This window comes from Helianthus annuus, chromosome 9, assembly GCF_002127325.2.
Source record: "Helianthus annuus cultivar XRQ/B chromosome 9, HanXRQr2.0-SUNRISE, whole genome shotgun sequence".
Classification (NCBI taxonomy): domain Eukaryota; kingdom Viridiplantae; phylum Streptophyta; class Magnoliopsida; order Asterales; family Asteraceae; genus Helianthus; species Helianthus annuus.
The window spans coordinates 182537297-182554214 of record NC_035441.2 but is presented as its reverse complement, the minus strand read 5'-3'; the positions used below and the strand labels follow the sequence as shown (position 1 = coordinate 182554214).

At 37.2% G+C, this 16918-nt stretch overlaps 1 protein-coding gene and 1 long non-coding RNA gene across 8 annotated transcripts; one reads left to right on the top strand and one right to left on the bottom strand.

Annotated features, from left to right (window-relative positions):
• Positions 1–237: 237 nt before the first annotated feature.
• Positions 238–4301, top strand: LOC110880024. 7 transcript variants are annotated; one of them, XR_002559161.2, is made up of 6 exons: positions 240–666; positions 1685–2775; positions 3060–3229; positions 3406–3540; positions 3964–4054; positions 4179–4301. It is a non-coding gene; the product is annotated as an uncharacterized LOC110880024 (long non-coding RNA). The 7 variants fall into 7 exon arrangements; XR_002559159.2 differs by having other exon boundaries at positions 238–666; positions 3406–4054; XR_002559160.2 differs by having other exon boundaries at positions 238–666; positions 3378–4054.
• Positions 4302–8927: 4626 nt separating this feature from the next.
• Positions 8928–11479, bottom strand: LOC110880023. The gene is made up of 4 exons (XM_022128574.2): positions 11314–11479; positions 11140–11213; positions 10360–10644; positions 8928–10273 (listed from the first exon to the last, which is right to left on the bottom strand). Exons 1-4 carry the CDS (start codon positions 11470–11472, stop codon positions 10183–10185), a joined length of 609 nt encoding a protein of 202 aa, XP_021984266.1. The 5' UTR covers positions 11473–11479; the 3' UTR covers positions 8928–10182.
• Between the last annotated feature and the right edge of the window lie 5439 nt (positions 11480–16918).

Sequence of the window (16918 nt, the reverse complement as noted above, 5' to 3'; positions counted from 1 at the left end):
TCTCTCGCGGACATTTACCACCGGCACCAGATTGTCATATCACTTACGATCTTCCTTCTAACGTTTCAATTCGGGTAAACCCTCATCCCACCACCACTCATCCCTTTACCACCAGCAAGTCAGCAACCACCACCCTCTATCCGACTGTCCCCACCTGCCAAACCACCACCACCCACCCACTAACAGCACAACATTAGTCTATTTATTTATATAATATTAAAGACAAAGTTCGGTGGACCTTTGTCTTTATATATACTCACACCTTTATTTCTTCTTCTTCTTTCTGTCTACAAATCTCTCTGCCTACAAATCTCTCAACTCTCACAATCTCCTCACTTTCCCCCAAATCTAAACCCTAAACCTGGGGTTCCACCATGACCAGCGGCACCGAAGAACGCAAACACCGTCGCACCTTCGACGACGAATCGGAAGAACTGTCCAAACGCCACAAGCACCGCCACCGCCACCACCACCGTCGGCGCCACAACCGTCATCACAGCCGCAAGCACAACGATATACGCGAGGAAGATGATGAACAACTTATGGATATATGCGGTTTTTCTCTTCTGTGATCCGTGGGCTGTTAAAAGTCTCCTCTCTTCTACTCAATCAGGATATGTGAAGCCCTAATTATTCTCCATGTCTGCTCATTGCTTCCATTAACAGGTACCCATTATATAACAAACTTCTATTTTTTCTTTTTATTAATTCTCAAGAGTTAGGGTTTTTCTTTCTTCATCAAGTTCATTTAGATCGTTACAGCAACCAATTACCATTTTAATTCCACATTGATTATGATTAGATATTTGTTGCTTCAGTTATGATTAGAGATCGTTTGGTTGGCATTAGGTTAACATGTTTTAGATCAATTCAATGTGTAGTTAGTTTGTTCTGCAATTAGGTTCAGAAATTAAGAATCGATTGAGTTTATTTGCTAGATTAGTGCCTTAGTTTGGTGATTGAACTGAAATTGTAGAGTTTTGATTGAGAATTTTATTTCGATGTAAAAAACTGAAAAAAAAACAATAGTTATATAATAAGAAATAATAAAATAAAAAAACAAAAAACAAATTTACACCGCAATATGCAAGGCATCCAACTTTAGAGATTTAATACATTCAACATTCGTCCTTTGGTAAGTGACACGTGTAGATACTTCACTAAACTACAATGATAAAACGTGATAAAACGTGAATAACTAAGTATATTAAGATTGAAATTAGAGTCGTATAATTATTAACTATGCCGTTAATATCGGTGATGTATTGGTCATATATAATCGATATATCACTAAATTATTGGTGTTAAATTGCTATAAATATAAATTCTGCATTATATTACACTTACCGATATCCCACCGGTATCTCACCAAGATAACCTATATCTCAAATATCGGTCCTTGACTGAAATCCGATATTTTACTGCATTAACTGCGTAGATTATTAATAACAAAAACTTATAGATATATGATAATTTAAGTAATAATAAATATGTTAGATGATGAATAGACTTGACTAACATGATCTCTTACGCTAGACGTTTGAACTTTGAAGCGACATGTAGTTTGAAACGAAATGTAGCATATCAAACATATGAGAAACCATAGGCAGTAGCATTGTCATCTTTAGATTGTTTGAATTTTGTTTCAGTTTAAAAACTTGAGGCTGGTGCCTGATTCTTGCAGATCATTGCTGCATTTGTTGTTCCAGTTATTAAAGTTCAGGCCTTCAGGTTCATTGCCTGATTTGTAAAAAGAAAATGAATTCAAACAGAAAGATTTGAACTCATGAGCAATATGGCTTTGATAGCATGAAATATTTGAATCAAAGAACCAATTGATATTGATAAAATGGTATTTTGTGTGTGCTGAATAAAAAAAAAGTGAACACCATATCGCTTTAAGAGTTTACGATGAACTAATGATAATGATAAGAGTCCCTACTTTCATTCGATGGCCATGTAATTTTTTTAAGTAAAGAGTCGGGTCATATATACAATATAAATACGAGTTACTTTAAATTTCGACGCCGTCGCAACGCGCGGCGGGTCAAAATACTAGTATAACATTAAAATGAAAGGTCGGTGGCTATGCCAATTGACCATTCTACCCTTTGACAGTGTACAGTTCTTTTGTGTTGGTCTGCTCCTTTCATTTTCTTCACTACATCTCAAACAAACCCTACCTGATCTCCTCCCAACACAGCCCCCACTCCCTCACTCCCACATCTCCGGCGACCGGAGTAACTCCGACGCTTGGATTCTCGACGACACCCACCAGCCAAACACCACCCCCCTGTCAGTTGCAGAGCCGACCACCACCATCGGGTGGTGGTGAGTGACGTTTGGACCAACAAGTGAGAGAGATCAGAGAGAGAGAGAGAGAGAGGAGAGCCAACGTTGTTCGAGCGGCGACAAGGCTGAGAAGAGAGAGAGACATATGGACGAGAGAGAAAGAAGGGCGGCGGCAGCACCGCCGTACACGTCGGTGGTCGGCGGCGGTTCGGAATGCTTTTCTGGCGACCCACCAGAGAAGATGGTTCAAAGAATTGTTGCAGCTTTTACAATTGCAAAGGTAAATTTTATATGCTTTTGTATTGTGTTATTGAACTTTGCAGACCGCAACCGCCACCGGCCGTTCCATCTGACGAGGATCCCTCCATCTCCTTTGTTCGGTTCACCGGCGAGATGTCCTGGTCTAAAGCCGATCCGCCACTTCTGATTCAAATCAGAGAAGACCAGTTATGTGGTGGCAACCAGCTTGCTCGCAGCAAAGAGGTTATGTCTTTATATATCATTGATCTTTTGATTGTTCTTGGTATGTATATTAAAATTGTACCTGGGTTCGATTTTGTTGCATGTGCTATCATGTTAGTTTCATAATGAATGTTCTTTTGTTCGATTGTTCATCTCTAGACACTATGATTCAAACTTGATTGAAGTTTACATTTACTTATGTATTAACTGAGTATAAACTAGGGCTAGAAATTTGGGGATTAAATTATAAGATTATTTTCATTAATATAAAAAGCGATAACTAACGGGAATGTCGGACCGTTTAGGTCGGGTCCAATACCATACCCCATCAACAACTTTATTAAAGTTATGTCTCAAGGCTCTTAATGATCGACATGGTTGTTGCTCTTAATGAGCTTGATCGCCAAGAAAAAGTGCATTTAGCTGTCAAGGTTTAACTCATCTCTTTTTACTTCAATGGATGGTGATTCAATTGGTGAGTCTGACTCTTTTGTCTTATTTGAACCCAAATACCCAGCTTCGCTTTTCAAACAACAATTACCAACATATGTTGAAAAAAATATAGGCTGACACGTGATAACTTAAAATGAGAAATATTTCCATTGTTTGGGTTGTGCATTCAGGTACTTACTATTATATGTGGCAAAATAGGCTATCCAGAGGGTGAATGAGCTTTTTTCTGGGACAAATGTGTCGAACTAGGGCTGAATCCAAACTTCTGCATTGAAGATGTTGGTAAGGAAGAAAGTGGCTCCGCTCAATTCCTTATGCACCGGATGAAAACTGGTAAATACTTTGACCCGGTAATTAACAAAATCCCAAAAACAAAAAGAAATTTTATGATTATTCTCTTCATTATTATTTTCTTTCGGGGGTTCGGTTTTGGCGTTAGTTCTGTGTTTTCTGTTTGGTTTGTTATGGGTTGCTTCTCATCTTTGGAATTAGTTTTCGGTTTTGTTAGTAAGTTGTTGGGAAACTTTAGCCAGGTTAACGGGGTGTGGTGTATTCATTGACCCAGGTCTAGGATTTTTTTAAGGAGTATAAGTGTTTTAAATTTGGGGATTAATGTGTCAAATAGAAGGTTGTATTTGATTCTTTATTAATTGCTGATTGTGGGTAAGGAGTATAAGTGTTTTAAATCTGGGGATTAATGTGTCAAATCGAAGGTTGTATTTGATTCTTTATTAATTGCTATTTGTGGGTAATAAGGCTAACATTGGGGCTTTAAATACTGCTCATGGATTGAACGTGTCAGCCCTCTTTAAGCCTTAATTTTGGCAGCCCATCATAGGCCCAAGAGGTATGGCTTCTTATTTGCTATTGAGTTTCATAGTTTTTTTTTTTTTAATTTTGGGCCGCTTGAGAGGCATGCCGAAAGCCAGATTGTGATGCAACTGATTGTTTTTATATTATAATTTTTGCAGTGGTATGAGAAGTCTATTGACATAGATGATATGTGAGTGCCAAGTATGGTCATGGAGTTATGATGTAAAGGATTAGATACTATCAAAACGTTCTTTTGGACTTGCATTATATACCAAGGCATGTTTGTAAACATCATCTTTTTATTATTTTGTTATTTTTTTGGTCAAGTTCATCTGTATTCTCTGATTAATTCGCCAAACTCATTTGGATTTTCTGAAATGAATACACATCCAATCGACTATTAGTATCGGTCTTCATTTTATTTTCTTTTAAGAAAATGCATCACGTTTGTGATATTTGGGTTTGATGTTTATTTTGGTTATAATGTGTTTAGTTTGTCTGACTTTGACCTTATACATATTTCAACTTCGACGACCCTAAACAGGGGAATATCTGAATCTGTTGTGATGATTACAGGCCTGCAGAAACTGGACCTGGATAGGGGACTGGTACGTTTTCTTTATCTTTTATTTGGTTCAACTTTCGATATAAATTTTGCTCAAGAACCACATATCTACGTTTCGAGTTAGTATAGTTTTTAACATAGAATTTTTTGGGCTAAAATAGAATATGTTTTCATTCGACGGTATAAATTCCAGTTACTCTATTTCGACGTAAATTTAGTTCGGAAAGAGTCAGGTATGCCGCCGCAACGCGCGGCGGGTACAAATACTAGTTTTATCTTGTTTTTAAATTATTTTAGGATATTGTAAAAACTCGATGATGCCACTGACGACTATTAAGCCATTAATTTGTTGACTCGATGACGCCATTGGCCATTTTTGAAACAAGAGTAAAGGTGGTCGAAGGTGAGCTCCATCAAGGTTTTCAATTTATGAGCTACTACGTTTCCCCAAAAAACTTTACGGTTAAAGTCAAACCCCCTTAAATCAAGTTGAAGTCTGGAACTTTGTTCAGAATCTGATTTTGATTCCGATTCAGATGACAATTGAGGTGGGTTTGAATTAGGATTTTGAAATTGAGGGTTTTTTTATTTGTAGGGTTTGAAATTGGGGAGATGGCGTGGGCTGTGTTGTGCTGGTCGGCTGGTGGAGGTGAACCAGTGGTGGCGGTGGTCAGGTGGTGGTAGCTGGTTGTTAGGGGTTTGAAGTATGGGGGGTTGAATACATGGTGGCTGGTTGTAAGGGGTTTGAAGTTTGGCTGGTGGAGGTGAACCAATTCGGTGGAGGTTTGAAGTTTGGGGGTTGAATACATGGTGAGTCTTACATACTTTTGATTAAATACTTGTATATGATTTAAATTTATTGTTTTATGGTTCATTGTGAACGGGACAATTGGGAGCTTGAAGTTTAATTATGGAGAATGAATAGTCTGCAGGTAGGGGAGGTAGGTGGTGGTGAGGGGTGGGAGCAGTGGCGGAGCCAGAAATTTTTTCTTATGGTGTCTTTTTTTATGGATACCCCGGTTTATAGTAACCCGGAGTCAAATTTTTTGGATTGGTTCGGATCTAGTCGGGTCAAATCACATAATAAAAGCAAATATCACAGTAAAAATACAATGTCATTGAATAAAAACATATAATAAAATTACAAAGTCATTTGAAATATATAAAAATGCATTTAATAGTTGCTTTGTACGCATTTTCATGTTTTAAAAATGATTCCTAATGTTTTCAATGGCAACTTGAAAAAAAAAAACTCTTTTTCAATATAACAAACAAGTGCACGCATCATTCAAATTATCATCAAACGTCGTGTTAGGTATTAGACTTCGTGCTATAATGCTTACTGGATTAGAAAAAATAAAAATTAAGCATTGACCTTTAATAATTTAAAGTATACTAATTAAATTCAAGTCACTGAGCTTAATTTTTGAAATATAAATTTGTTTATTATGTAATTCTTTTAGAAGAAAAGAAAACAATGGTGTCGTTTGTAAAAAGACAATGGTGTCGCTCGTAAAAAAACAATGGTGTCGCTCGAATTTTTCCTATTATACGTTGTATTTGCTACACAAAATTCAATGGTGTCGGACGACACTGATGTTCAAAGTGTGGCTCCGCCACTGGGTGGGAGTGGGTGGTGGCAGATGGTGGTGCTGGTAGCAGGAGGTGGTGGTGAGGCTGTTTTAATTAATATTTTTTATGTGTTTTTAAAGAATAGGGTGAAAAGACAAATTTACCCTCATGTGCATTGCACATGACCAGATTTGACAGAAAAATCTAACTGGGTTAGGGCTAAAGGACAAAACGTGTATGATTTGAAAACATAAAGTATAAAACTCGTCAATTTTAAACATAAAGGACAACGCCTGCAAATGGGTATAAAGATAAAGGACAATCCTTGCAATTCACTCTTTATTAATTTTAGATAAGAGAAAAGTGCAATTTGCGTCCCTGTGGTATGTGCCAAACATCAACCTGAGCCCCTAAATTCATTTTTTTGTTTTTTGAGCCCCTGACCTTATGAATTACAACACTTTGAGTCCCTGCCGTCAGTTTGACTGTTTGTGCCACGGGTATGACCGTCTTTTGGCATATATTAATAACACTTTGCGTCCCTATGGTATGAGTGAAATATCAACATGACTCCCTAAATTCATTTCTTGGTTTTTTTGTTAAGAAATCATTGATTTAATAATTAAAATTAACTCTTTTAATCAATTATTAACTCTTTTTAAATAAATGCAATCTAATAATTAAATGTATACTATATATAACAAATTATTAAAAGTCTAAATTGTATATTAAATGTAAACTTTTAATACATACAATACAGAGACAAAACGTCATACCAACTTCGTAGATTTGACGGAACTTACAACTCGATAACAAAAGATCGTAACATACAATACAGAGACAAAACGTCATACCACCACAAGCAATTGTGGATCTTTACTGACGGGTGCACTTCGGAATGTTGCAGATATGAATAAATATAACCCCAGTGGTAGATATATAATTAGCGAGCTCTGGAATTTCAAGGAAAATCGAAGAGCTACACTGGGGTTATATTCATTCATATCAATCACCCTTATGTGCACCACACCATCTTATAGGAGGTTGTCAAGTGTTCTGGCCTTCGTAGTTGGTGTTTTGCGTATCTTTACATCCGTAGCCATTCTGTACATCGAATCAAACCAAAACCAAATAACTGTTATCATCAAATCAAACCCAAAATACCCAAATAAGTGTTATCATCGAATCAAACCAAAACCAAAAATCAAAATGAGGAACACATTCAAATCATTGAATCAAACCAAAAATACCCAAATAACACATTCAAATCATTGAATCAAACCCAAAAATACCCAAATAACTGATTATCATCGAATCAAACCAAAACCAAAAATCAAAATGAGGAACACATTGAAATCATCAAATCAAACCCAAAATACCCAAATAACTGTTATCATTGAATCAAACCAAAACCAAAAATCAAAATGAGGAACACATTCAAATCATTATTGAATCAAACCAAAAATACCCAAATAACACATTCAAATCATTGAATCAAACCCAAAAATACCCAAATAACTGATTATCATCGAATCAAACCAAAACCAAAAATCAAAATGAGGAACACATTCAAATCATCGAATCAAACCAAAAATACCCAAATAACACATTCAAATCATTGAATCAAACCCAAAAATACCCAAATAACTGATTATCATCGAATCAAACCAAAACCAAAAATCAAAATGAGGAACACATTCAAATCATCGAATCAAACCAAAAATACCCAAATAACACATTCAAATCATCGAATCAAACCAAAAATCAATATTGATGTGTTCAAATAACTACATAAGAATCAACAACAAAACACATTCAAAAACCTTTGTTTTGAATTTAGTACCGTATTCATAACCAAAACACATTCAAATAACTACACAAGAATCAAACCCACAAGAATCAAACCGTATAATGACTTTAGTACCGTATTCATTCCGTATATGAGTTATCTAACCTGTATGAAGATAACCCTCTGTTTTGATACCCGAGACAAAAACCCACAAGAATCAAACAAAACCAAACCTCTGTTTTGATATCCGAGACAAAAACCCACAAGAATCATGTTATCGATGCGATTTAGGTATGTGATTTTACCTTGGATTGTTATCGATGAAGATAAAGATGATGAAGCTGATGAAGATGAAGATGATGAAGATGATCTGTTCTGAAGATGAAGATGAAGATGATGATAATCGATGTTGGGAGTTGGAAAGATCTTGTTGAGAAGTGTGATGATTGATGAAACTGATCTTTACATTCATATCTGCTATTAAGTGCAGATGTTAAGGGTCAAGGGCATAAAGGACTTTTCACACTTGTCAAACGGTCAAACTGACGGAACACTGACGGCAGGGACGCAAATTGTTATGAATTCATAAGGTCAGGGGCTCAAAAAACCAAAAAATGAATTTAGGGGCTCAGGTTGGTATTTGGCACATACCACAGGGACGCTAATCGTATTTTTCTCTTTAGGTAAAGATAAGGATAAAAATAAGTGATATCTATATATTGGTTATTAATTTATATTAATATTAAAATAATTTATTAAACAAATATAAATAAACTTTATGAGGTTGAAGGAGAGATTTTATTATAAGGGGCGGTGCGTTATAGCACCGTGATACACAAATTCAACGCGTGATACAAGAACAATTCCCACCGCCACCTGCTTTTTCCTGAGTGATTATTTCAAAACCATGACAAAATTAACGCGTTATGGCTTGAGCGTGATAAATGAATGTGAGGGGATGCGGGGGTTTATTGTTGGGTGTTGTTAGTGATGACCATTGCCACCAAAAAAGGTTGTGAGTGATGGAAAAATGGTTGATGACATGACAGAACTTGATTGGGTGCTTATGAGTGATGAAATTCTATCACTAGTTACCACCCCCACTCCCCTAAGTCAGATTAGATTAGATAATAAGACTGGACGGTATGGGGGCCGGCTTAGGCCCGGCGAGCCCCGGCGCCGGTCCCCCACACCGCCCCCTCCCTTCCGTCCCGGCCTCACCAGCAGCCCACAGCCGAAGTTGCCGGGCCTCCTTCTCCTTTCTTCTCTCACATATACCTACCTATACATACATACATATACACAAAGGGGTTCATCCTCCACCCCCTAGGTCCATCCCCTCCAAGTCACTCCTACGTGACGATGACGTTGCGGCCCATCCTTGGAGGGATTGCCTTCTCCATACCTTCGAGTCTAATTTAAAGAAATAAAATATGGAATAACGAATACTAAACGAATAAGAAGGTACAATTTTTTTATGAAGTTTTACACAGAAACTAAAAATTAAAAATCCTGCCAAGAAAAAATAGAAACAAAAGCTAAAAATTGAAAATCAGTTCGACCACACACCCGATCCGGTTCGTTGGTTCTAGTTCCATGCAAGGTACCCAGCCCAACCTACCTGGTTTTGTACACTGATTTGAAAAAAGAAAGGTAGAATACCTTTTGAAAAAAATTTGAAACACCTGATTCAATACCAAATATATTTGTCCAACTCAATAACCAATAATGAAATCAAGAATTCAAGAAAATTTTGAATAAATTAATTTCAAATTCATTTTATCTGTCGAAACAAATACACAAAATGAAATTCAGCTTACAGTTCCGTATGCTATGTGAACCAAACAAGAAACACAATCTCATTTAGTATCGCCTTGTGCTAGAGTGAGTTCACGGGATTCATGTTCGCTCGACATACAGTGGATGGGTGGGCGCACCCCTTGAAAACACATATTTTCGTAGGTAAGCATCCTATGATCTCACCCCTTAAAATATGGTAACCCCTAATCCGCACCCCTAGAAAATATTTCTTGGGTCCGCCACTGGCTCGCCAGTTAATGGAATGCCACGGACTCGAAAGACGCCTAACCTTATCCTCATTTCTGTCACAACTAAAAACTACAATCTAGAAGCAAAGCATATTTTTCGTATCTACAGGCTTGTGATCTTAAACACAGTCTAACAAAAACTGAAAAGATATATGATTACTAAATTAAGTAAATTATAACATGCAGCTTCACTGCTTCGGTGGCGGTGGCTGAACAAATGGCTTCTTCTCCACCTCCACTCCGACCGACTTCAGCGGCTCGATGTAAGGCTTCGGGTGCCTACAATTCCCCAAACAAGATCAAATATCAATTATCCGGTTACACCCGCTAAACTTGTCGAATTTACTAAATTTTTCGGTTCCTACTTTGCGTAGGAATCCCCACGGATGGGATCGGGCATGACTTCCTGGCGGTCCGCCTCTTGCACATTTGCAATCTTCCTGAAAAACGACTTCTTAATGAAGTTGTCCGACTCCTCCGCCACCTTCTCCGGCTCTACGAGCTCGGGTAAAGTCTCCCTCTTCGATTTCTTTACGGAAACATTCGGCGATCGCTTCAGCTGATGTGTGGCCGTGAACGCTCCAATGCTAACCGACAGTAAGATCAACCCGAGGGAGATGTACACGGGTGCGTACGCACCTTTTAACGACCTATTTTCACATATTTATCAACATCAAATTGAAAACACATACCACAATTCGAATCAATGTTTTAAATACTGGTATGAACCGCCCGGTACGATAAAGGTCGGTAAAACCCTTTTAGCCGAAATGTCGTCTGTACCGACGGTAAAGCCGGTTCTACCGGTTACCCATCTCGTCCAATATAATATTGTTTATGAGTAATAGAAATGATCTTAAAATGTTTAATATTTTAACTTGTTTTTTTTAGATAAAACCATGATCAGTTACACAAATCCTAACCATGATCAGTTACACAAATCCTAATTGAGATAAGATTGTTTGTTGAGATAAAATTTTTATTTTATGAAATTATAGGGTTAATTGATAACTCGGTTGATCCGCTCGATACAACCTGGTTAAACCAATTAAACCATTTCAGAGCTCAAACCTGGTACGATTTAATACCGGTTTGTAAAACATGGATTCTAATTTTATCATTGAGTAAGTGAAGTGCAATATTACTTCGTATTGGAAGAGGTTGATGTGGCAAATGTCTGGCTTCCTTGTGACCGAATCACCATTGATTTCACCAAATTCTACAATACGGAACCAACACAACTTTAATCATACATTCATACATACATATATCACATGAAAAATGGTTTGAAATTGAATAAATCTAAGCATTTTACTCACAGTTGCTCTGAATGCCATTGTATTGTATTGTAATCTGTGTAAAGAACAAATTGTTAATGGATCGCGCAGGAGAGAGGCGTGCGTGCGTATATATATGAGGGAAAATAGACACGTATTATGGGAGGCAGACATGTGGCGGGGAGTAAATGAGTATAACATTTGCGGTGGATATCTCTAGAGGGGACACGTAATCTTTTTCCTGACTGTACGTGGATTGTTGAACCATCTCGATTATCAATGAAGATGAGTGATATATTTTCCTGGAAAATTACAACGGGATTTTTGGTTATTTTAAATTATTCTCCTCTCGAAATATGTATAACTCATCTCGATTATCAATGGAGATGAGAGATGAGTGTTTAACCATATATTATATAGGCCATATGTCGGTCACTTGCAAGTTTTGAATAGCGGTAGAGAGGGCTTGAGTTCTAGGGATGAGATTTTTTACCGAAATACCGGTACCGTACTGGTACCGTACTGATCATAAACGGTACCGGTATCGGTTATAGTTTTTTCAAAATTCGATATCGGTAAAAACGGTATCGGTATAGGTATTTTCCGGTAAATACCGGTATTAATACCGAATTTAATAGTGAATTCCAATGGGTTTTTAGGTTGGATTATGAAGAGTCCAAGTCCATTAAAATATACTGAACTAATATATGACAAACCCTAAACTTAAAATCCTTTATCATTCTATAGAACACTTTGTGTGAGCAATCAACATTCGAGAATCCAAAATCCAAGTCTAACTTTTTCTTCAAGGTATTCAAACAAATTCAAAACCATATTTCATGTATGCTTTTTTTTTTTTTTTTTTCTGTGTTATGATTACAAAACAAAAATGTTTTTATTTTAATCCTTCATGTTCTTTTGCTTTAATACCTCAGACATCATCAAGAAAATACCATGACCGTCAGACATCAATGATTATTAACTCGATATTAGGTCATCTATTTGCTAGTTTTCCTACGTTGACCATCTAGAAGAAAACATATAAATCAAAACACGTAAACTGCTATTTTTTTTTATCAAAAGCCAAAAACTCTTATCAAAAGCCATAAATTCCCTAAAAAAAGATGTTGACTAATGCAAAATACGTCATATCAAAAGCCAAAAAACAATTGAATCAAAATTATGATAACTAAATAAAAAGTTAATATTAGATGTAGACAAACATCTACGTGAGTGGTCGGTCCCCTTGGATTTGGACTTTTATGTAATGGCGGGCTCAATGCGCGAGAAATATGATAAGTATTGGGGAAAATATGATAGGCTTAATGACTTTATGTATTTTGCTATTATCTTAGATCCCACTATGAAGTTATATTTTCTTGAACATTGTTTTACAAAGTTGATTAGGTATGACGTAACAAAAGAAAATCCTATGACCGAAGAAGCAATTGAAAAAAAGGTCTCGGGTATGGTGCTAGAAATTGAGAATAGGTTACACGACTTGTTTAAAACATACAAAGAACGGTTCGATAAGGTTGTTAATAACTCGGCATCTCAAGAAACGCGCAATGAAGATGTTGTGGAATGTGATGGTGAGAATGATTTTTTTGCGGAGTTTCTAAATGTGGATGAAAGTAACTCGGTTGCAATAGATACCGAGTTAAAGAGGTACTTACAAGAACCAAGAGTTGATTTTACTAAACGGTTTGACATACTTATATGGTGGAAACAAAATGCGATTAGATTCCCAATTGTGTCTCGGATGGCTAGAGGTAAAATGTTTTTATCTTTTCAAGCTTCTTTTACATTTTTTTTGTTACATTAATTTTGTTTATTAAATTTGTCTATTTATTTATTAGATATTTTGGCAATTCAAATTTCCACCATTGCGTCCGAGTCGGCGTTTAGTACGAGCGATCGTGTCCTAGACGCATATAGAACAAGATTGTCAAGTAATATTGTTGAAGCTCTGGTTTGCACTCAAGATTGGGTGAGAAAATCAAGAAAGCCGATTATTGATGACATAGATGATATTTTAAAGGATGACGAAATTGCCTTAGGTAAAATAGTTCTTATTCATTCAATGGTTTGGTTGTCAAATAATATGTATTAACTTTCTTTCTTGGTTTTCTACAGAGATTGAAGATGCGGTAAATATGCAAAACGAAAGAGGAAAAGGGAAAATACAAAGCGATTAGCGAGATTAAACAAATATCAAATTTCTTTTGTTTGGTTATTTTTAATCAATTATGATGCTTTTTTAGACATGTTGGAATTTGGATGTTAAAAGTCGAACCCATGGACGTTTACCTTTTGATTTTTTTTACTACTTAATATGTTTACGTTTTGTTTATATTCTTCTATATATTACTCTAGTTCAGTTAATAATCGATGGATGGGTTGCACATGATATGTTTTAGGTAAAACAAAGGATAACACAAAAGCGGTACCAATGTGGTAAAGTACCGAAATACCGGTACCGATACCGATACCGTACCGGTACCGAATCTATAAATACGGTACGGTAATCGGTACCCGCATTTCCTGAATTTCGGTAACGGTATTTACGGTATCGGTACGGTACCGGTATCGTACCGATCTCATCCCTATTGAGTTCTCTAACATAGACTTAAATTCAATTCTCACTTGTGTTACTTTGATAGATTAGAGTAGCCTCCTTGAAGAGGAGTCAACATTGACGAAGCTTGACCAAAAGTTTCAAGGGGGGGGGGGGGGAGTTATGGAACCCAATTTATATATTATATAAATATTAGGCAAAATAATTGTGGGGACAATCCTATATAATTTTAAAATTTTCAGACGAAAAATAGAAAATTTTACACTTCTAATAGAAATATTTGGGGTCCATCACACTAAGCTACGCCCCTGAATGTCAGGCTCTATTAAGAGAGTGTTAGCTCTTGTGATGGCACAACAATTGTCAAGTGGCAGTCGAAACTATGGTTTCGCGGGGAAATGCCTAAATCAAACTCTAAAACCAATGTAGATCTGATTAAGCAAATCGGTCAATTGCATGAAGAGAGGATGTGGCAGCTTAACTTAGACTGTTTTGCATGTCATTTTTTCTTATTTGTGTTTTCCGGAGTTGTGTTCTTTCTTGTGAATTGCGATCAATGGAAACATGTTTTCTGAGTATTCTTCCGCCAAATACTCTATTACTTTATTTGTTGGTTTTTTTAATTGCTTCATGATTATTATTAACAAGACATTAAAATACAATGTAGGTGAGTTTTTTTAATTATTATAATTAGTTTTAACTATATTCTATTCTTTGTTTATAGTTTGTAAGATATGACATGCCTATTTTTATTTTAGTCTAAATATAAATTTTAGTTAAATTTGAGTTGTGAATAGTAATGTATAGGTAATCAAATCACAAGCGTACAAGTCAACAAGCCTACGGTTTAATTTGTTTTTCTTTTTATAAAATGGTGTGTTTTTACTAATAAAATATAACCTCTTATAAATTTTGAATATACAATTCTGATGTGTTTATTTTTTTTATCTACAATAAGGGTAAAATATAGTTGATTTTTTTGTTCTTTAGCTAAACAGGTTCAACCTGAAACTGACCCGAACACGATTGAACTAAACTCAAACCCGCGAATTTCGTGTTAGGTTCGTGTTAAGTTTTCGGGCTTTGTCAGAAATTCACACCCCTGATCGGAGTGTCGCGCTCCGGTCAAAGATAAGATTTATAAGCCCTAATTACCCTTAACAAATAGCTAGTGGTAGCAAGGGGTCGAACCACGAAGAGTATGTGGTTTGTGTATGGATTCGACTGAATTATAGAGAATTGTCACAATTATGAAGCTTGCCAGATATTTTTGTATTTTTGTTTAGTAGAAAGATGTGAATTTGAACTACTGGAATTAGATTAATTAATTAACAACTACTAATTAACGATTGCAAGAAAATTTGATTAATAAACGATAATGAGAAAAAGGGTTCACACCCGGTTTCGGTAATTGTAAGTCCTAGGGTTTCTACATGTTTCAATTCAACTCAATTGCATACGATTAGCGGATTTAGTGTACCGTGACTTAGGTGCCAATAACTATCAACGTCCCGAAGAACGGACAAGAATGCACTTTGTAATCAACACAAGTAAATCCTAACCACGACAACGCATAACTACGCATAACCATTTCGTAAAGTCATAACTTTTAACATCGTTCGACAATTTACGAATACGAAACAAATGTAAACTATTGTCAGTGGTTTCAAAAATCAATACAAGTTGTCACAAAGTCGAATTAAAGAACAAATGCAAAAAACCCTAGAAAATACAACTACCTACACCGAGGTGAAACCGAAGAGACTAGCCGCTCATGGTTGGGTGGACGCGATCACCGGCCTGAGATAGTGATGAAGACATGATTGGTTGGGTAGTTGTGGATGATCGATGATGATGATGTGTGTTGAGTTCGAGAGCCAAAGGGTTGATGTGTCTCATGGTAGGTGGGTCGATCTCCCCCCAGATCCAGATGATCCTCCAAGTCCCCTTCAAGAAAGTGTTGTAACTTCCTCCAAGTCGTAACTCCCGAAATAATAACTTCCCAACTGTTATAACTCGTCCCGAGAACCAATAAACCAAAAAAAAAACGCGACATCATGTTCTGAGGGCCGTCGCCGACGGCTATGATGCCCGTCGTCGACGCCCTGTATAATGTGTAAACGGGCCGACGTGCTATTCCACTGTCTACGGACAATTCTCGCGACGGAACTTTACACAACCCGTCGGTGACGGCCCATATGGGCGTCGGAGACGGTGCCGTTTTATGAAAACCTTTAAATTCATCCCATGAACAATTCACGTGCACACTGATCTGCTATCCTCGTCAATCCATAGGCCCCATCTGACAACCGTAACCCTCAACTCAAAGCCATTTCTTTCTTTTGTTTCTCCCAATGCTCCCAACAATTCATAATTCTGATATTAGCTGCTTACAATATTTGCCATTGAAGGGGTATGGTCCCAGATCTCGCGTCAGCATCAACCGCGAGTGACCATTACCCTTATCAAAACCCCCACTAGCTAACAACCTACTTGTGCCCATGCGGGAACGCGTCGACACAAGGGTTGAATCCAATCTATCTAGTAACAAAGGAGGACTTACATGGAACATGAGAACGGTAGAGTGATGCGACATAACATCACATCTGGTGTATGAAAACGGAAGTATTCACAGCGATGCGGCATCGCACCGCATCCAGTGAACACTTCTATCAATACAGGAAAGCCTTACCTTAGGCATAGAAGAAGATGAACGTAGCGATACGGCTGACACCGCACCATACGGACATTTTCGTCACGACAAGGGATGCAGGCAAGACGACGATGCGGCTAGCACCGCATCTCGCGTATTCCTTGATCACAAATAGGAGACGCGGTAACTTCAGATGTTACCGCACGTAGCGATGCGGCTTGCACCGCATCCTATGCACTCAAGCAAGTGGTACTGACACCACAGTGCAAGTGGCACCAATGGCAGTTACCTGTCAGAGCTACGTAAACAATGGACTGACGTGGCATAACCTCCATAACCGACGAGCCTGACACACCTGAAAAGGTGCAGCACGTCGTCAGTCCATCCATCATCATCCTCCTTCACTCCTCGGCTAT

What these genes read in the sequence shown, in the direction of transcription:
- LOC110880023 (XM_022128574.2), bottom strand. Translation starts at nt 11,472, where the DNA reads ATGTTATACTCATTTACTCCCCGCCACATGTCTGCCTCCCATAATACG. An exon ending in TCAACCTCTTCCAATACGAA is followed by an intron (nt 10,645 to 11,139) that starts GTAATATTGCAC and finishes ATGTGAAAATAG; the next exon opens with GTCGTTAAAAGGTGCGTACG. An exon ending in CGTGGGGATTCCTACGCAAA is followed by an intron (nt 10,274 to 10,359) that starts GTAGGAACCGAA and finishes GGGGAATTGTAG; the next exon opens with GCACCCGAAGCCTTACATCG.